Genomic DNA, 22,132 nt, shown 5'->3' with positions numbered 1-22,132 from the left:
AATGCCCCAGTTTGTTCAACAACTTCTCTGGCCGCATTGAATTCTTCAGCCAGATGATTTTGTCTGTTGTCTGATTCTCTATCCCCTGTGCTGTAAGAATACCCTAAGAATGCCTGCATTTTGTAGAGTCACACAAATTCTTTTAAAATCCATGGAATACTTTCCAGGTATTTTTATTTCATTTCTCCTACATTCCAACCCTGCAAACTAGCTAAAGCTGACAAACAACTTCAAAAAGCTGACACAGCCCCCAAAAGGCTCATAACTCAAAAACAGCTCTCATTATAAGCAGGCTATGTGAAAACAAGCTGCACACTGGTGGTATAAGCTTCAGGAATCTACAATGTTTGTTCATCTGTACTGTAGAAAAAAGCTTTGTGTGAAAATCTAAACGGGACAATAAAAATGCTGAGCGCACAAAATTGGGAGATATTTCTGGGATGGGATCTGAGACAAACATTTTTGTAAAATTTAGAAATTTTACCTTAAAAATATGCATTTGGCTGAACTTCTATTTTATGACTAATTTAGATTAACTTCTTTGAAGATGAAAAATCCAAGTGACATTTGGATTTTCAACAGACCAGCCAGACCAGTGGAATTATAGAATGATAGAATCAATGGCACAGAGACAGGCCCTTCAACCCAAACTGGTTCATGCCAACCAAAATGCCCGTCTAAGCCAACCCCATTTGCCTACATTTGGCCCATACCCCTCTAAACCTTCCTATCCATGTATCTTTCCAAATGCCTTTTAAATGTTGTCAATGTCCCTGCCTCAACCACTTCCCCCAGCAGCTCAGTCCACATATGTACCACCCTCTGTGTAAAAAGGTTGCTCCTCAGGTTCCCATTAATTCTTTCCCCATCTAACTTAAATCCATGCCCTCGAGTTCTCGATTCCCCAACCCTGAGAAAAAGACTGAGTGCATTCACCCTATCCATGCCTTTCATGATCTCATACACCTCTCTAAGATCACTCCTCGGTCTCCTACACTCCAAAGAAAAAAGTCCTAGCCTGTCCAATCTCTCCCTATAACTCAGTCCCTTGAGTCCTGGCAACATCCTTGTAAATCTCTTCCGCACTCTCTCCAGTTTAGTAACATCCTTCCTTTGGCAAGGCAACCAAAATTGAATACAACAGTACTCAACCAAAAATTGCCTTAACAGGCACATTCAACTCTTCCACTCCAGTTGACAGGGTCACCCCTCTTTTTGGGCCATCAAGACACTGTACTCTATCCAACACATTGGCTTACTATTTTCCAATCTGTCCAGTTTACACTCGCAGTTTCCTACATCTCTCAAACTGATCTAATAATCTATACCCTTCACACCAGTCCAATGGAATTTGTCCACCTTTCCATTGAGGATGGCACTCTGAACCAGTTCAGTTTAAGTAGACATTTTCCTCCCTCTGACCACTCCCCACAAGATGGCACTTGCCTTCCTCCCCATACTAACACCTCATCCCCATCCTTTCTTTTATCTCAAAGCACCACTGCTTTTCTGCCCCCTTCCTGTCACCTGGTATTGCCATCCCACTTCCCTTCATGCCACCCATTTTCACCCTTGTCACACTGGTCCCACCCAGGCTCCGCTGGTTGACATGATTCTGGCTGCTCTACGCTGTAGGTCAGAACATGTGTTTGCAAAGATCCCCACCTGCAGAATGCTGCAACTGGAATCCATTCCATCAAAGGCAGCACACAATCCATGTGGCATTAAAAGACTGACTCCCTAAAACAATGTCAATGTGAAATGCTATTGGATAGCATAAATGATTGTTCTGCATTTCTGACAGTATTTGCCAAAATTCAGTTAAGTAAGCAATACACGGTGGCAAAAGGTTTAAACAAAATTACACCTGGAGACATTCTCCTTTTTGACCATCCTGTGATTCAAACTGAAATTCACTGAGCGATCTTGGCTTTTGGTTTATTTTGAGAGATTATGCATAACTTCTGACTGACGACAGGAATATTTAGAATAGTATTTTTGACAATATTTAGCATGCTGGATGTTGCAGTGGGAGGGGAAGCCTTGAACCAAAATGAACTATACCAATTTGTGTTTACATCCAACTGTTTTGCAAAAGTAGAAATTCTATCGATTTGACCTTTGAAGGTGGCTTTCAAACGAGGAAATTAGGTGCAGAAATTCTCAGAGCACTGATCAAATCTTAAGTTAGATCAAATATTATCAAGGGCAGTAGATAGAAACGTAATTTCATCAATTGTTTCTATATCACTTAGCAACAATTTGGCATCAACAGTAAACGCTGTCGATGGTAGTCATGATGTGGAGGTGCCGGCGTTGGACTGGGGTGAACACAGTAAGAGTTTTAACAACACCAGGTTAAAGTCCAACAGGTTTATTTGGTAGCAAATACCATTAGCTTTCGGAGCGCTGCTCCTTCGTCAGATGGAGTGGAAATCTGCTCTCAAACGGCACAGAGACACAAAATCAAGTTACAGAATACTGATTAGAATGCGAGTCTCTACAACCAACCAGGTCTTAAAGATACAGACAATGTGAGTGGAGGGAGCGTTAAGCACAGGTTAAAGAGAGATGTGTATTGTCTCCAGACAGGACAGCTAGTGAGATTCTGCAAGTCCAGAAGGCAAGCTGTGGGGGTTACTGATAGTGTGACATAAACCCAACATCCCGGTTTAGGCCGTCCTCATGTGTGCGGAACTTGGCTATCAGTTTCTGCTCAGCGACTCTGCGCCATCATGTGTTGTGAAGGCTGCCTTGGAGAACGCTTACCCGAAGATCAGAGGTTGAATGCCCATGACCGCTGAAGTGCTCCCCCACAGGAAGAGAACAGTCTCACCTGGTGATTGTCGAGCGGTGTTCATTCATCCGTTGTCGTAGCGTCTGCATGGTTTCCCCAATGTACCATGCCTCGGGACATCCCTTCCTGCAGCGTATCAGGTAGACAACGTTGGCCGAGTTGCAAGAGTATGTACCGTGTACCTGGTAGATGGTGTTCTCACGTGAGATTATGGCATCCGTGTCGATGATCCGGCACGTCTTGCAGAGGTTGCTGTGGCAGGGTTGTGTGGTGTCGTGGTCACTGTTCTCCTGAAGGCTGGGTAGTTTGCTGCGGACAATGGTCTGTTTGAGGTTGTGCGGTTGTTTGAAGGTAAGAATCGTGAAGGCCGCCTTGGAGAATGCTTACCCGAAGATCAGAGGCTGAATGCCCGTGACCGTTGAAGTGCTCCCCCACAGGAAGAGAACAGTCTCGCCTGGTGATTGTGATCGCAACAGACACCTCCGGACGCTGAAAGATGCCCTCATAAGAACAGGATATGGCACTCGACTCATCGATCGACAGTTCCGACGCACCACAGCGAAAAACCACACCGACCTCCTCAGAAGACAAACATGGGACACGGTGGACAGAGTACCCTTCGTTGTCCAGTACTTCCCCGGAGCGGAGAAGCTACGGCATCTCCTCCGGAGCCTTCAGCATGTCATTGATGAAGACGAACATCTCGCCAAGGCCATCCCCATACCCCCACTTCTTGCCTTCAACCAACCGCACAGCCTCAAACAGACCATTGTCCGCAGCAAACTACCCAGCCTTCAGGAGAACAGTGACCACGACACCACACAACCCTGCCACAGCAACCTCTGCAAGACGTGCCGGATCATCGACACAGATGCCATAATCTCACGTGAGAACACCATCCACCAGGTACACGGTACCTACTCTTGCAACTCGGCCAACGTTGTCTACCTGATACGCTGCAGGAAAGGATGTCCCGAGGCATGGTACATTGGGGAAACCATGCAGACGCTATGACAACGGATGAATGAACACCGCTCGACAATCACCAGGTGAGACTGTTCTCTTCCTGTGGGGGAGCACTTCAGCGGTCACAGGCATTCAGCCTCTGATCTTCGGGTAAGCGTTCTCCAAGGCAGCCTTCACGACACACGACGGCGCAGAGTCGCTGAGCAGAAACTGATAGCCAAGTTCTGCACACATGAGGACGGCCTAAACCGGGATGTTGGGTTTATGTCACATTATCAGTAACCCCCACAGCTTGCCTTCTGGACTTGCAGAATCTCACTGGCTGTCCTGTCTGGAGACAATACACATCTCTCTTTAACCTGTGCTCAATGCTCCCTCCACTCACATTGTCTGTATCTTTACAGCCTGGTTGGCTGTAGAGACTCGCATTCTAATCAGTATTCTGTAACTTGATTTTGTGTCTCTGTGCCGTTTGAGAGCAGATTTCCACTCCATCTGACGAAGGAGCAGCGCTCCGAAGGCTAATGGTATTTGCTACCAAATAAACCTGTTGGATTTTAACCTGGTGTTGTTAAAACTCTTACTGTATCAACAGCAAATGCAGAGGTATTCTTGAATACATTCATGGAGACTTAAATCAAGAGCAAAATCCCTGGTGGATATTTATCTCTCAACCTACATTACCAATACAGAATGTCTGGTCATTATCTGATTCCTGTTTGAGACATAAAACAATGGAACAAACTGACTGATGATTTTTCTTATGTTACAACTATGACCACAAATCAAAAAGTACTTAATTTGCCATCCAGAGGTCAGGAAAGCACTATATAATCCAAGCTCTTTAATTCAATTTGGACAACTGTTTCAATTGTTTGAAGAGCAACTTCAGTAAAAACTATCCTCTTTGAACGCAGTTACGCATAATTTAAAATTTAAACTAACGGTTTCATTCTCAGTTAGTAGAAATACAATTTGCATTTTTATATCATCCTTAATGCAGTAAAATGTCCCAAGGCATTTCACGGGAGCATTACCAGTCACATTTTGACTCAAATCACAAAGAGGTATTAGGCCAACTCACCAAAAGCTTGGTCAAACAGGTAGATTTTAACAATGTCTTAAAATATATAGAAAGGTGGGGAGGGTAACAGAAGGAATTTCAGAACTGTCATTGATAGCTAATTTGTACCAGTAAAGGAAAAAGCAAAAGAGGAAGGAGGGGAGAGAGAGAGAGAGAGAGAGAGAAAATCATAGCAACATTCATCTCCAAGGTTTCTCCCACTTCTGAATTCTGTCAGCAGCTGAGAAGCAGGTGAGCCACAGCTCAAAGCAGTGAAGAGAACTGACTGGAATCTGAGTGTCCCCCCGCCCCAAAATAGTTCTAAAAATTACTTCATGGTGAAGTACAAACACAGTATAATTATGTAAGTATATGATTTTGCAGCAGGAGTCAGGTCTGAAAAAACTGCTTACAAGATGACAAACATTTATTTAGCTTACATTTACAATTTCCAGTTCCCAGAGGTTTTTCACACAATCCATTGAATTGTACCCACTGGACAGAAACGTCTGACTATAATCCTGCAGTCCAAGTGATTCTAACCACACCACGATTGAAGTATTGCTGTTTCCATCAAAACCAATTGGCTTAATCTGCAACACAAAATCAATAATCAGAATATAGTATATTGAGTTGTTTCAGCCGATCAAACTATAATAATGGAGGTTCACATGGTAAGGATAAAAGCATGATAATTTTGGGGAGGTTATCCTCAAATTTCATTAGTCAGTTCAGAGGCCGACTAACACAGTGCATTCTATAACCCATGTATTGCTCAATGGTAAAGTGCCTATTCCGTTGTTCCTCAGACTGAAATGAATGCTCCTGGTGATAGGTTTATGTCTTCAAATTCTATCAGGTAGGCTGACTGACCACTGGAACACAGAGGTAACTGTATTCTAAGGTTCCATTGCCAGACATATCATCTTAGAACCTTAAATTCAGCGACCCTCTTCTTGCCAGAATAAATTTGAGCTCTCACTAAGTGGACAATAAGCACCAAGACCATCACATCAGTAATACAGCAGGAACAAACAAAAAAGAGAATGGATTTGACTAATAGTGAATTAAGTAAAATATCATGATCTTTTTAAGGGTCCGTTTCTACATTAACTTTCTTCCTTTGATCTTGTGAAATGGTTACAAGGGTGTAAAATGGAAAACGCTTGATACACTTTAGATAGTTGGGTCCCAAACTGAAAAGAATTACCAGCACTCTCCCTAACCAGCCATAAAACAAAATGAAAAGACTGGTTTTTAAAAAAGACATGAATTGCACATGACACAGCGAGACCCCAAGATTTCCACAGATTTCTCCTTTCATAAATCTGCTGAGAATTTGTCTATTTATTCCCCGACCAAGGAATGAGCCTCCACAGAACTATCACTAAGTGATGATCCATGGAAAGACCTGAAGGCAGTTTTGGATATCAAACACCAATTAAATTTAAAATATTCAGTGTAATCTACTTCACTGTACCTGATTTCAGTACCAATAACTTATATAGCATTAAAAATTACTTACTGCAAATATTTGACATTTACCAATTAAATGTGTTATTCATTACCATCATCTTTCTATTGCTTATAGGTCCAGGCATTTTGTAACTTCTGTCTTTTCGGGTGAAGAATGCAGTATTATAATGAGGGATTACCATGGTTAATGAGACCTAAATCATGCAAATCCTATAGGGCTGTAGTCCATTCAGCACAATTAATACAAGGCTGAAACTATAACTATTGGGATTTTCCACAATTCATGGATCATAGTAACAGTTGGGGTAGTTAAGATGCTACTTCACAGGTTGCAGTCGTCAGTTAACATTTCAAAATCAAACTTACATATTATCTCAAGTGAAAGAATCAAATCTCCATATTCATCCCATAATATTGCAAATAAGAGTAGCTAAACAAGGCTTTTTTGGAAAAAATAGCCTTCTCCGTACCCCCCCCCCCCCCCCCCCCCCCCCGCCAATTCCAATGGAGGTCTTTTCAGCTCTGCATTTCTCCTCCAGAAACATAAGGAGGATGCATCAGATAATTAAGTTTTTTTTAAAGTTTAAGTATATTTATTAGTGTCACAAGTAGGCTTACATTAACACTGCAGTGAAGTTACTGTGAAAATCCCCTAGTCAGCACACTCTGGCACCTGTTCGGGTACACTGACAGAGAATTTAGCAAGGCCAATGCACCTAACCAGCACATCTTTCGGACTGTGGGAGGAAACCCACAGGGAGAACGTGCAGACTCCACACAGACAGTGACCCAAGCCAGGAATTGAACCTGGGTTCATGGCGCTGTGAGGCCACCATGAAGACTAAATGAATGAAGACTAAAACAAATTTACCAATTCATCAATGCTTTTTTTCTCCTTTTAGGTTTCTTTTTTCCTTGCAAACCTTATATATAATCCTACAGAATCATTGGGTGGTCAAATTAAGAACCCAGAATTTAAGACTGTGCCTTTTGATATGAGATAACAATACAATTATTTTGGAATTTAGCTTGAAACCCCAAGGCCATGTCCATCCCTTTAACTTCATAGCAAAACCACGAGTACTAGCCTATGTCCTGTCATTCATTCTACTGAAATCACAAATTTAAATTAAACCATTAGATCGCCCGGTTTAAGGAAGGCCTTTGACACAGAATCCTATGGCACTGATTGCTCTCCACTAGAATTGCTCATGCAAATCCTGGAAGCTCACGTGGCACAACAAATACTGATTAAGAACAAATGCAGGGACTTCTAATTTTGGCTTCTGAGTACACATTTATCTAAGATTTTATCACTGGGACTATTTTAGTACAATAAGAAGTCTCACAACTCCAGGTTAAAGTCCAACAGGTGTTTTTGGTAGCACAAGCTTTTGTAGCATCGCTCCATCTTCAGGTGAAGGAGGAGCGACACTCTGAAAGTTTGTGCTACCAAATAAACCTGTTGGACTTTAACCCGGTGTTGTGAGACTTCTTACTGTGCCCACCCCAGTCCAATGCCGGTATCTCCACATCATGACTATTTTAGTACTCAACATTATCACACTAAAATTAAAAAAAATCACAATTTTTAGTTGTTGCCCAAACTGAATGAAAAATAAATAAATTCTAATAAAATAGGACTTTCTGCCTGAAGAAGCACCTTTGCACAAAGATAAGCTGCTGAACAAAGATTAGCCGCTGAAAGTGATGATAAAATAGCATGTTGTAGCATTTCCAACCCATGACAATGTAATAATCGTGCAGATCATCGCACAACCTTCACCTTGGCATCATCAAGATACTGTTGAGGCCAGAATGAATTTCCAGCCCTGAATCTTTTCATTCTTTAATGCACTGTTTATATGCAGTTATGAGCAGAAATTAAAAGATTTGGGATTGTCATCCTTGGAACAGTAGATCTAATAAGAGATTTACAAGATGAGGAGGAGTTTGATTGCATAGAGAAAATATATTCCCACTGGCAAGTGTGTCAATTTCAGTAATAAGTTTAACAACACCAGGTTAAAGTCCAACAGGTTTATTTGGTAGCAAAAGCCACACTTTAACCTGGTGTTGTTAAACTTCTTACTGTGTTTACCCCAGTCCAACGCCGGCATCTCCACATCAATTTCAGTAATCACAGAGTCAAAGTAATTTGCAAAATATCTAGAGCAGAGACGAGAAACATGTTTTCACTCAGCATTGTCAGGGTCTGGGATGTTCTAACTGTAAAGGTGAAGGAAACTGATTCTCTGATTAATCTTAAAGAAGGTTGGATTGAAGAACTGGAAGCTTGCAGAATTACAGACAAAGAGCGGAATGTAGCAGCAAACACAGCAGCTATTTCAAAGAGCCAGAAAAAAATGATGGTTGAATGACCTCATTTTGCTCTGTTAGTTTTTAGCGAAAATATGGCAGACCCACAGCAATAGTAGAATCCTACAATCTGAGGAAATGCAGTGATAGCATATTTATTAAGGCACAATCACTGCAACTAGATGGCAACTTAGAACTTCATCTTTTATTCTCATACATTAAGTTTCTGTTGTGCCAAGTATAAAGTGCAGCAAACAAAAAATATATTTAAATTACATATGGCAAACTCCAAATTGGTTTGGAATAATGAACATTCTGAACAGTACAGAAACCATACTTCAATTTGGAATCACAGACAATCCCTCTTGTTCTTTCCTCTCCTCCCCCTTTTCCCTGCTTCTATGCTTGCTTAAAATCTGTTATATCTCCAACATTTTTATGCGTTGGTGCAGATTCGATGGGCAGAAGGGCCCCTTCTGCATTGTAGTATTCAGTGACTGTGATTTTCCCAGTTCTGATGAAAGATCATCTATCTAAAACATTAACTCTCTTTCCAGAGATGCTACCTGCCCTGCTCAGTATTTCCAACATTTTATTAATATATCTATAATTTCAATCTCCTGATACAATTCGATCCACTTTCTTTGAAAGGTCCTAGTTTAGCCCAAACCAACAACTTTCACTGGGGTCTATTAACAAATCAATATCTTCTAGGGATGGAGGGTGCTGTTACAATCTCAAACCAGGCTTGGGGAATGTGAATTTCTTGCTTGTGACCAGTTCTGTATTCAAGGTTTAATTGTATATTTCTTCAGACGATCTGGACATTTCATTTCTTTGAACCTATAAGGGGTGGGATTCTCCGATCTCATCCTGCTGTCAGCGAAAATAGAGAATTTGGTGCTCGGTCAGAACTCCATTCACTGCAGTGGCATTGGAGAATCCCAGCATGGACGAGGTCAGAGGTTTTCGGCAAAGATGTCCAAAGACTGTTACCAAAGACCAAAGTTAGCACTGCTACCTCACAGCACCAGGGACCCAGGTTCGATTCAGGGCTTGGTCACTATCTGTGCAGAGTCTGCACGATCTCCCTGTGTCTGCGTGAGTTTCCTCTGGGTGCTCCGGTTTCCTCCCACAGTCCGAAAGATGTGCTGGTTAGGTGCATTGGCCATGCTAAAATCTCCCTCAGTGTACCCAAACAGGCGCCGGAGTGTGGCGACTAGGGGATTTTCACAGTAACTTCATTGTAGTGTTAATGTAAGCCCACTTGTGACACTAATAAATAAACTTTAAAAAAAATAAAGTACATTGTTCCAAATTGTAGGCCAATATTATCCAGACAGATCCCAGCACTCAAATTAATAACCAAGTCATTCTGGCCAGATGCTTTCAGAGCACAACTACTCATCATCCCCAAATATTTTTAGACAACCATTATTGTTTCTACATACATTATCCTTTGTTTGTCCACACTAAATACAGTTGGCCATATCTCAGGCAAAGTAATCTAAGTTTCATCAAAGATGATCAATTTATTTTCTACTCTACCAGCCCAGAGAGCTTTGGATAGCCTGAAAGCGTAGCACACCTTCTACAATCATCAGTTACAGATTATTCACAAGTATTGTAAATAGCAGAGCTTCTAGATCAAATATCTGTGGTATATCAATAGTTACTTTTAACAGACAGGGTAATTTCCATTTATTACCATCTGTTCTGTTGTCGAGCCAATTCTCAATCTGACTAGACAATTAATCAAACATTTCACTGGGCTTTAAGACTTTTGAAAATATAAAGTTATGCTCTGTAACAGAAATTACATTTACTAGATTGTCCTCCTCCATGAGCTTAGTTGCCACCTCAAAGAATTTGAGTAAGTTTGCAAGGCTTTTTCTTCTAAGACTAAATTGATTGTGCGCAATGAACTGTATTTCGTGCTCAGTTACAGCATCCTGTAGAATGCCCTGTTAGGCAATCATCATATGGGCCTCAACTTTACCTTTGGAGTGCGCCCAAAGTCAGTGTGGGCGGAAGTGAATGAGAAACATGCTCTCACCCGAGATTGCGCAGTTAACATAACATGCTGGGTGACCAGTTAAGGTCTAACCAGCGTGTAACCCGTCTGCCGGTTGGGTTCACACTGAGCAAGTTCACCACTTGACAAAGGCGGCCTGGTCAGTGGGCACAAACTTGTGTGCACCGCATCTGGCTTCAGTGCCACAAAAGGTTCGACAATCTTCTGCCACTATCTTCTGTCCTTGGCAATGCTAAGTGCAGAGATGGCATGGAACCAAAAGAGAAAATGCTGGAAAATCTCAGCAGATCTGGCAGCATCTATAAAGAGAGAAAAGTGCTGATGTTTCGAGTCCAAATGACCCTTTGTCAAAATGGCATGGACCTTAGAAACTTAGAAACCCTACAGCACAGAAAGAGGCCATTCGGCCCATCGAGTCTGCACTGACCACAATCCCACCCAGGCCCTACCCCCATATCCCTACATATTTACCCACTAGTCCCTCTAACCTACGCTTCCCAGGACACTAAGGGCAATTTTAGCATGGCCAATCAACCTAACCCGCGCATCTTTGGACTGTGGGAGGAAATCAGAGCACCCGGAGGAAACCCACGCAGACACGAGGAGAATGTCCAAATTCCACACAGACAGTGACCCAAGCCGGGAATCGAACCCAGGTCCCTAAGCTGTGAAGCAGCAGCGCTAACCACTGTGCTACCGTGCCACCCCATACCTGTGCGGGGAGATATAGTTGGGTGCCCTATACCTGTGCCGCACCGTACCTGTGCAGGGAGATATAGTTGGGTGTCCATTTCAGAACAGGGTTTGATTAATGGGCGGCACGGTAGCACAGTGGTTAGCACTGCTGCTTCACAGCTCCAGCGATCTGGGTTTGATTCCCGGCTTGGGTCACTGTGTGTGTGGAGTTTGCACATTCTCCTCGTGTCTGCGTGGGTTTCCTCCGGGTGCTCCGGTTTCCTCCCACAGTCCAAAGATATGCGGGTTAGGTTGATTGGCCAGGTTAAAAATTGTCCCTTAGAGTCCTGAGATGCGTAGGTTAGAGGGATTAGCGGGTAAATATGTGGGGGTAGGGGTAGGGCCTGGGTGGGATTGTGGTCGGTGCAGACTCGATGGGCCGAATGGCCTCCTTCTGCACTGCAGGGTTTCTATGATTTCTACCATTGTGTAGTTGAGAAGGTGACTGCCTGCACTGCGGAGTGTCAGCGCTTCTCCCAAAGCTTTGTCCGAATAAAACTGTTTGTTGAACCTCCAAGTCTGACTCCGAAGTGGTGAATATCCCACAACACATTGATACCTTGGATATCAAGCTGAAGATTCGCATCCCTGCTGTTCTTGCCCCAGTGAATGTTCCAGTCGCCTACCTCAATGTCCTCACCCTGCGCATCACCAGGCTCTTACTCTGACCCATCACTAGAGTCATCCTCCTTGGCCTGTGAAGCTGCCTCGCTTTCCTCAGCCTCCACTGGGTTCCTCCCTAGCCAGAGCCAAGGTGTGCAGGACGTAGCATGTAACAACTATGAAGCAGACACCTTGAAGAATACTGCAATGCTCCCCTGGATTGGTTCAGGCATCTGAAGCATGTTTACAGCAACCCTATGGTCCTCTCCACCACCACTCTCGTGAAAGCATTACTCCTATTGTATCTTTCCTTATCCTCAGTTCTTGCATGACAGAGTGAGGTTATCAGCTACCTCTTCAAGGAATAGTCCTTCTCACCCAGGAGCCATCCATCCATCCAGTCATACAGCTGGCCTCTGATTAGCTGCTGGATTTGTAGCACCAGGGATGTCAACTGTGGGGAGGCCTGATATTGGTCACTTAATTACCTGCAAGCACTTGATTTTGATGGGCTCCCCCAAGTAACTGACAGGGTACCCCGCTGGTTCTGCAATTAGTGGGAGAGACCCCTTTGGCCCCACAAAATTCACTTTATGGAACTGAGTCCGAAGGGACCTGCAAGAGTTGCAGATAATTTATGAGCCTTAGCTTGATGTGTTAGCATAAGCACTTGCTTCTGTCATTACATACTCCAGTGAGTCATAGAGATATACAGCACGAAAACAGGCCCTTCAACCCAACTCATTCACACTGATCAGGTTTCCTAAACTGAACTAGTCCCATTTGCCTGTGTTTGGCCCATATCCCTCTAAATCTTTCCCACCCATGTACCTGGGCAAATGTATTTTAAATGTTATAATTGTACTCACCTCCACTACCTCTTCTGGCAACTCATTCCATACATGCACCACTCTGTGTGTGAAAAAGTTGCCCCTCAGGTCTCTTTTAAATCTTTCCCCTCTCACCTTAAACCTATGCCCTCTAGTTTTGGATTCCCCTACCCTGAGGAAAAAACCTTGGCTATTCACCTTATCTATGCCCCTCATGATTTTATAAATCTCTACAAGATCACCCTTCACCCTCCTACACTCCAGGGAAAAAGGTCCCAGCCTATCCAGCCTCTCCTTATAATCCAGACTCTCCAGTTCCAATAACATCCTTGTACATCGTTATTGCACCCTTTTCAGTTTAATAACACCCTTCCTATAAGAGGGCGATCAGAATTGTACGCAGTACTCCAAATGCGGCCTTACCAATGTCTTGTACAGTTGTAATATAACTTCCCACTCCTGTACACAATGCTCTGATGGATGAATGCAAGCGTGCCAAACGCCTTCTTCACCACCCTGTCTACCCATGACACCATTTTTAAGGAACTATGTACTTGTACTCCTAAGTCTCTCTGTTCGACAACACTCTCCAGGGTACTACCATTAACTGTGTCAGTCCTGCCCTGGTTTGTCTTACCAAAATGCAACACCTCGCATTTATCTGAATTAAACTTCATCTGCCATACCTCAGCCCACTGGCCCAGTTGATCAAAATCCCGTTATAGTCTTAGATAACCTTCTTCACTGTCCACTGTACCACCAATTTTGGTGTCATCCGCAAACTTACTAACCATGCCTCCTATATTTTCATTGTTTATATAAACGACAAACAACAGCAAAACCAGCACCTCTGTCTCCTACCGGTAAGCCAATTTTGTATCCAATTGGCTAGTTCTCCCTGGATCCCATGTGATCTAACCTTATTGACCATTCTACCATGTGGTACCTTGTCGAAGGCCTTGCTAAAGTCCATGTAGACAACGTCTACTGCACTGAATGACCAATATCATGGCTCTTTTTGCTTTCACTGGATTCTGGTTTATGTTGGTAATTTTCACAAGAAAGTGAGTTGTCTGCTAATTTTTTCAGTTCATTACAGCACAAGTGTTGTTAGTCCTTCCAAAAATCACCATTCTCCCTCCGATCAATGAGAATTGTTCCTAAACTGGCTTAATTTTCTGAGTAGATTAGCCATTTTCATAAGTCAGTCGAGGTCTGCAGCATACTCCATCTCAACTTCTGCAACCTGTTCTGAGATGGTCCGTACTAATCATATTATTTATTTATTCCCTGAATCCCTTTGTTTGTCTAATTCCCTATTAAATGATTAACTTTGTTCCAATGGCCATTGTGGGAATACATGGGGGTGGCACTGCTGCTTCACAGCACCAGGAACCCTGGTTCGATTCCCACCTTGGGTCACTGTCTGTGTGAAGTTTGCATGTTCTCCCCGTGTCTGCGTGGGTTTTCTCCGGGTGCTCCAGCTTCCTCCCACAATCCAAAAGACGTGCTGGTTAGATACATTGACCTGAACAGACGCCAGAGTGTGGCGACTAGGGGAATTTCACAGTAACTTCATTGCAATGTTAATGTCAGCTTTACTTGTGACTAATAAACAAACTTTACATTTCGCATCCTCACAATTCTTGGTATGGGAAAATTTATTTAAGCACTTCCGTTTGTTTGAGACACAGAATGCACTCGTATTCAAAAAAAACTTGTAAATCAGACTCTCTTCTAATTAGCTTAAGCAGCTGAATCCATTTTGCTTTGGCATTTTGAAAACTTCACATTGACTACAATAAACTGATGTACACTTCGTCATTACTTATTTGGAACTGTCTTGAATAAGCCAATCTATTCAATAATAATTACACCAAACAAGTTAGTAAATTAAATTTTTGTTGTATGTTGTAAATGACTAAATTCTAAATTTATGTTGAATGCCAATCTATTTTTGACCTACTAGCATACAAAATGTTAAGCAGAAGTCTTACCTTTGGAAAGGATCGTGCAGCTTGAAGGATTTTTCGCCTATGTCCTGCTTCATGAATTCCAAGCTCTCGTAAGTCCTGCTCTTCCATTATGTTAGCCCCCTGGGGAGAAAGACCACATTAAAAGGTTTGAAAGCCTTGGTGCTGCTCAGCAGTGCAGAGCAAGAGTATTCAGATCTGTCGATGTTCACTTCACAACTGCTGGCATGCAGCATTGGTAGCACTAGAAAAAGATTGATTGTCAGAGCCTGAAGCGTTTGAGATGCACTGTCGCATTGAAAACTTCTTTTATTTCCATTGACTCAGTAGACCAAAATTAAATTTCATTATTACCATTCCAGCAGAAAGTTGCAAGTTACTATTAGGCACCATCTTATTCTCCAGGGTTTTGCTCCAAGAGGATAATTTGTTTTAGAACACAAATTACGCCAAGCTTCTAACTTTGGAAAATACCTGATCCCAGGCTCAGTTCCAACAGTCAGAGGGTGGGAAATGAAAGTCTTATTGCTGAGAATAGCTGAAGCCAAGGAGAATTCTCCAGAGGACTGCTGCATACTTAAGGGTGTTCCAACAGAGGGAAACAGCTTTAAGATCGATACACTTTTAAGAGAATTTATGGGGGAAGTAAGAAGTGAACCTGAGCAGATAACATATGCTAGTTATAAACGATATTCAGTCAATAGTGCTTGTTTTGTTTAATTTGTTCTATACAATAAGATTTGTGTTTGGTTTTAAAAAAGTGAAATCTTGTGGCTTGAGAAATGAGATGTGCTGTCCAAGCTTCTCAACTTTACACACATATCAAATCTCAAAGGGATTAATTAATAACCGAATGAGAAGTGGGTGCCTATTGGTTGGCAACAAAGCTCAAATTCTATACTAGCAAGCAACTATTTGCATACCTGTGACAGAGATACAACAAAGACCAAATTCAGGATATCAACAGAACATTTTGATTCACAGGTAAGTTAAGAACAGGTAAGATATCTACCAAATTTTTGTGTGTGTGTTTTAGGCCTCAGGTTGTGCCAGTGTTCATTTCTAAACACACTGATACCGCTAGAGTAAGAGACAATCCAACTATCGATTTGAGGTGTTTATGCCTGATGAAACTGAACATTTTGGTTGTAGGGTTGCTATTTATGCTGTGCACTTGGCTGGAGACACGCAAATCTCTTTCAGTTTTTGATTTGTGCCACTTTATTGCCTCAATAGATAACTGCACCATTAACAATACCTGCTTGAAACATGCCCGCACTGTACATTTACTTAAGAAACAGTTTAGCAGTGCAATTAACGATGCCATCAAACACATAGTAAATTGCTCTGACCACATACTCTGTGAAAGCTGTTCTTGTGCATGGCTTAAATTTTGGTCTGTGAGGATAAATCCTGAGTACACATATGTATGGGCTGCCCAAGACACAGTTTGTTACTCTTATCCCCACCTTATTTATGACCAGTTCTGCGCACATGAATTGGCCAAAAGGTTGAGCGAGTTGCTACAACCAGTTATAAGCAAGTTTTCCACATACACAGTGAAGGGTTCCTTCACCTTTGCAAACACATATTGAAAGCAATGCCATGTCCATGTTCCCATTCAACACTGCAAGCCTATTCTGCGATGTGCAGTTCAGGGAAGCCACAGACATTAGAACCACACCACCATATTATGATGATTTAGATGTGCTGCCATGAATCTGTATTCATTGAAGATATGCACTTTGCAACTTACACAGTTGAGTTCAGTTACTATGACACCTTGCATGCCCAAATAGATGGTATTGCCATGGGATCCCCTCTAGGCCCAGCTCTCATCAACATTTTTGTTGGTTTCCACGAGAAATCTGTCTTCAATGGAATGACCCATACCTCCTATCCTTTGCATATTTCTGATACATTGATGCTACATTTGGTATATTTGAATCTACAGCTGCCTAGCTATGACTGTAACACTACATTCTGCACTCACTCATTTCCTTCTCTATGAACGGTATGCTTTGTCTGTATAGCGCACAAGAGACAATACTTTTCACTGCATATTAATACATGTGACAATAATAAATCCAATCAAAGAATATCCTTGCACACATTAATGGATTCCATTTACTTTTGAAATGGAGCAGTAAAATGAGGTTCCTTTTCTTGAGTGCTCGTTGAGAAATTTGCCAATGGGTTCTCGACCACTGTCTACCGCAAGCCCACCTTCACTGGTCAATATATGTGTTGGGATTCCGACAGTTCCACACGCTATAAAATTGGTCTTATTGGCAACTTTATAAAAAGGTCTTTGGAAATGTGCTCACTGTACAAGCTTGATGCAAATTTAGGGCACATCAAAGCTATCCTGCGGGATAATGGCTATCTTGATCAGGTCATTGCTCTCTTTATATTGCGCAAATTTGTATATGGGCTTAAAGCCAACACCTTTGGTCCTGAAAGGGTCCCCAGCATTCCTCAGATTTCCCAGGCAGGCTAAGATGTTGGAAAAATTTGAGCAGCAGGTGAAGCTAGCCGTTTCACACTGCTGTTATGCAGTCACAACACGAGTAGTATTTTCTACCAACAGGCCATTGCCACAAAGCAAAAATGATGTTCTGCCTTCTACAAAAATGAGTAACGAATTTTAGTGCCAGTGTGATGCCAGGTATGTGGGCTGTACATCCTAATGGCTGATAGATTGTATCAAATAGCACGTCCCTTTGGCTGTTCGCAGCAGGCAAAAGCAATGACTGTACTTAACCAACCCATGTTTGTCCAATATTAAATATGTTTATTATTGGACAACACTTACTAAACAATCCTGATTATACTAAGAATTACACCAATAACCAATTTCGGATTATAAATTGCATTTATTCACACACAGAACCCTGTCCTTTGCAAACACAAAGAGCATACTCACACATTACATCTTATTCAGCTAAACATGGGGTTTAGTCATTTACTGGTTCATTCATTGTGTTTGGGGCTTCATGGTGGCACAGTGGTTAGCACTGCTGCCTCTCAGCGCCAGGGACCCGGGTTCAATTCCGGCCTCGGGTGATTGTGTGTGGAATTTGCGCATTCTCCCCATGTCTGGTTTCCTCTCACAGTCCAAAGATGTGCAGGTTAGGTGGACTGGCCATTCTAAATTGCGCCTTAGTTAGGGGGATTAGCAGGTTATATAGATGGGGTTATGGGGATAGGGCCTGGTGGGGTTGTTGTCAGTGCAGGCTCAATGGTCAAATGGCCTCATTCTATCGTGTAGGGATTCTATGATTCTCCATGGTAATGCTTTGATGACAGTAAAACTTCTTGGAGATCCTCTCCACTTGGAGCCGGCAGTTTGCGGTGTCAATGGTAGCCATGATGTGGACAGAGCCAACCAGCATGGCTTGAATTTAAATAAACGCTTGGCAGTTAACTGTACTCTGGTACATTAGCCACAGCTACACTTGTCAAAGCCCCCATTTGCAAATCAATCAACAACCTCTGCTCATGCAGTATGAATTGTTGTTCCCTTTGAGATTTGGGATTCTTGCACATCTGCCCTGATGAGTTCAAAACAAAAAACTTAGACAGCATGTCCCTTTTTTCAGTAACACTCAAGTTCGGTACTCATATATAAATATGTTTTATATATATATACACACATATATATGATATCCAAGAACTGTCATAAACCATTTGATTAATTGCAGAGGCAGTTGAATAAATTGTCCAAAGATTCAACCACTAATAGTATTACACTCAGACGCAGAATCTGACAGGAATACATGATTAGATTGCTCCATCTACGGAACACAGACATCTTAGTATCATAAAATAATTCAAGCTGCTATATTCATCACTTTTTTTTAGAAGTGGAAAAGCCTTGAAGAATTTAATATTAATTGAAGGATGCAATATCCAAGTGAATGAATTATAATTCATATACAGCTGATCTCAAGATCATTAGAAATGCAGTTCATGAGCTACAAGTCTATAATAATCTCTGTACAATTTGCATGCCATGCATCTTTGTTTTTAAGATTGAGGGGGCCACAGCATAAAATCCTGTTTTTTATTGGGAAAAGCATTCAGAGTTGGGGGAGAGCAAGGCAGTTCTGGATGGGAAACATAAAAGAACTGGTTTCATGAAATCCCGACTAATATTTACAGCAAGTTTCATGCCATAGGAAAGACTGTGGCATAAACACACAGCCAAGGAGCAGAGAGGGAAACAATGAGAGATTCTGGTCATAGAGGATTGTGAGTGAGAAGAGCAATTGTGAGGGGAGAATACCATGGTCAGAGATGGTCATGTGACTTGGGGAGGACAGAGTCAACCAGTTGCAATTGAAAGCCAGAAACTCTGAAGCTGGAAGCAGGGGTAACCTTCTGGAGGTGGGGAAACTACTCCCATTGACCTACAAGTTGGACCTAGCTGGTGGATCCTTGTACTTTTCACTTTCTTTACCTGAAACTTGGGAAAACATCTTCATGCTCTCGCATTGCAACATCATCCACTCTTTACCTCCCTTTAAGGCATTCCTTGAAACTTACATTTTTGACCAAGCTTTTGGGGAGAACTGACCCAATACATCCTTTTTGGCGGAGTTGGTTTTCTATTTTGTTTTATAATGTCTTGGGATTTTTTATGACTTTAAACATGCTATAAAAATATAATTTGGTTCTGTCAATGTTGTGGTAAAATGGAGGCAGGCAGCCTCCTGAAAAATTGTTTGTCGACCAGTCCATCCTCCAAGAGTGGATTGGTCACCCATCCACCATCCCACCTCCATTAATTCTGGAAATCTGGCTTAAGACATGATTGAAGTTTATAAAATTTTAATTTTTCACCAAACTCAAATTTACCTGTTCATGGGAATTAAAATGTCCCTCGGTGTGACACTGATAAATTGGATTTTTTCTCTGTCTGACCATTGCAATCATAAAAGTAATTAAAATTACTCTGAGATACAAATATTTGGCTATTTTTAATCATTCCTGGGATGTGAGTATCTCTGGCAAGGCCAGCCTTTTTGGTGTTCATCTCCTTCTGCACTTGGGAAGGTGATAATGAACCATTGTCTTTAACCACTGCAATCAATCTTGTGTAGGCATACCCATAGCGCTGCTTGGAAGCCAGTTCCAGGTTTTTGATCCAGCAACAGTGAAAGGAGGACGATGTAATATCAAGTCAGGATGGTGCGTGACTTGAAAGGGAAACTGCAGCTGGTGATGTTTCCCTGCATCTGTTGCCCTCTTCCTTCTAGGTGGTAGAGGTCACAGGTTTGGAAAGTGCTGTCAAAAGAGCCGTGGCAAGTTACTACAGTGCATCTTGTAGCTGACACACACAGATGCAGTGTGCATCAGTGATGGAGAGAGAATGTTTAAGCTGGTGGATGGGTTACCAATCAAGCGGGCTGCCTCGTCCTAGATGGTGTTACAGGAGCTGCAATCATCCAGGCAAGTATTCCATCACACTCCTGGCTTTGCCTTGCAGATGGTAGACTGGCTTTGGGGATTCAGGAGGCAAGTTGCTCAACATAGAATTCCCAGCCTCTGACTTGTTCTTGCAGTGACAGTATTTATATCGCTGGCCCAGTTAATTTTCTAATCAATGGCAACCCTCAGGATGTTGAACATGAGTGAGTCACGAATGGCAATGCCACTGAATGTCAAGGGGAGATGTCTAGATTCTCTCTCGTTGGAGATGTTTGTTGCTGGCACTTCTGTGGCGCGAACGTTGCCTGTTGTTCTGCATAAGGCTGCTTCAGTACCTAAGAGTTATAAATCAAACTGAACTCTTGTGCAATTATTATCAAACATCCCCACTTCTAATCTTATGATGGAGGAAGATCTTTGACAAAGCAGCTGAAAATGGTTAGGGCTGGGACATTACCTTGAGGAACTTCTTTAGTAATGCCTTGAGGATGAAATGACTGACTTCCAACTGCCACAACAAACTTCTTCTGTGCTGAATATAACTCCAACCAGTGCAGAGGACTAAGTCATTTTATAGTCCAAACTCAAAACTGGCATCAATGACTACAGGGTAGTGGACGGGTTGTCATGCCACATGGAAGGACCCACTAACAGGCACCAAGGAGAAGGGTTCCATAGGAGGTTAAGTGAGTGGATGCAGAGGTGGGGGTGATCAAACACAATCACTTTACCCCATTATCCTCCTGACCCCCAAAGAAATCAATCATGGGGATGAGTGGAAGTGAGGGTGTGGTTGAGCAGAGCAGATCAGTTGAAATGTTGTGGTGACTGGAGGATCAAAAGCAAGTAAAGTTGGGAGAATTTTGAAGTGCTGTGAATTTCTTCTCCTGACTCCCCAAGGAGGATACAAAGAATTAGGATTGCAAAGAACAAACAAAGAAGTGAGCAGTGAAAGTCTGAGGGGGAGAGAGAGAAGATAGAGAGGGGAGGGGGGGGGGGGGGACAGCAGGAGGTTGAAATCACACAGGATGAGAAGTCACTGGGTGCCGAGGTTAACGGAGGAAAGCAGCGAAGATATCTTGGTGAAAAAATTGTCATGCTGCATAGATAGGCAGTAGAGAATGAGAAATTTAAATAGGAGGACATGATGCTAGAGGAGTAAAGAGACAGACCAAGTTGTGATTTAATGATAAGAAAGCGGTTTGGTCAGGTATTACAAGCAGGGAGCTTCATTTAGGGGGAAAGGTGTCATCACCCCTCAGTCAGGTTTCTGTCATACCATAACCAATTGGCAAAGGCCTTTCTCACAAGTGAACAGACACTCTGAGGGGAGGTGTGGGGAAGGATTTTGTGATTGCTGATTCAGTGGCACAGTCCATAGTGTTAGCATTGGGAGATGGGAGTGGGACGGGAAGGAGATAGGAAAGAGTAGCCCCAGAGGGTACTTGGGTGGAAAGGTTGGTGAGAGTAGGATGGAATGTTTGTAATTGCTGCTCGTAAAGAGGCAGTGATAGGTGGCGAGCTCAGCTGCTCAGAGGATACTAATTGTGTCAAAGTGGAAAGCTGCTGATCGGGAGTCAAGCCTGGGAAAATGGCAGGAGAATAGGAAGGTAAAAGAATGCTGAAGGGTTGAAATGTGAGAGTGCAGAATACCCAAAGGGAGAAATGGCTGGACACGTGACGACAAGATAGAGGGGCCAGGAAGGAGTAAGAGAAAATAAAATAGAAATTAAAGTGATATACTCAGGTACAGAGAGACTTCTCAATGGAAATTAGAGTTGAGCAATAAATGCTCGCCTTACCAGTCGTGGTCATATCCAGAGAACAAATAACTTCCATCCTTCAAAGCTCAAGTCCATCTGAAATTCTGCTGCCCATAACGTATCCCACACCAAGTCCTAC

At 42.5% G+C, this 22,132-nt stretch overlaps 1 protein-coding gene across 15 annotated transcripts in view; it reads right to left on the bottom strand.

Annotated features, from left to right (window-relative positions):
- The window catches only part of LOC144479191 (ankyrin repeat and SAM domain-containing protein 1A-like), a 409,264-nt gene that overhangs the window by 69,663 nt on the left and 317,469 nt on the right, over positions 1-22,132 (bottom strand). For all 15 annotated transcript variants that reach the window (XM_078197812.1, XM_078197820.1, XM_078197816.1 and 12 more), the window contains 2 exons: positions 14,822-14,920; positions 5,267-5,419 (listed from right to left, as the gene is read on the bottom strand). In XM_078197812.1, coding sequence (XP_078053938.1) covers positions 5,267-5,419; positions 14,822-14,920 — 252 coding nt within the window. The remainder of the gene's footprint in view (positions 1-5,266; positions 5,420-14,821; positions 14,921-22,132) is intronic.

Source organism: Mustelus asterias, chromosome 25, assembly GCF_964213995.1.
Source record: "Mustelus asterias chromosome 25, sMusAst1.hap1.1, whole genome shotgun sequence".
Taxonomy (NCBI): domain Eukaryota; kingdom Metazoa; phylum Chordata; class Chondrichthyes; order Carcharhiniformes; family Triakidae; genus Mustelus; species Mustelus asterias.
The sequence above is the reverse complement of the archived record's forward strand: the minus strand, read 5'-3'. Positions and strand labels throughout refer to the sequence as shown.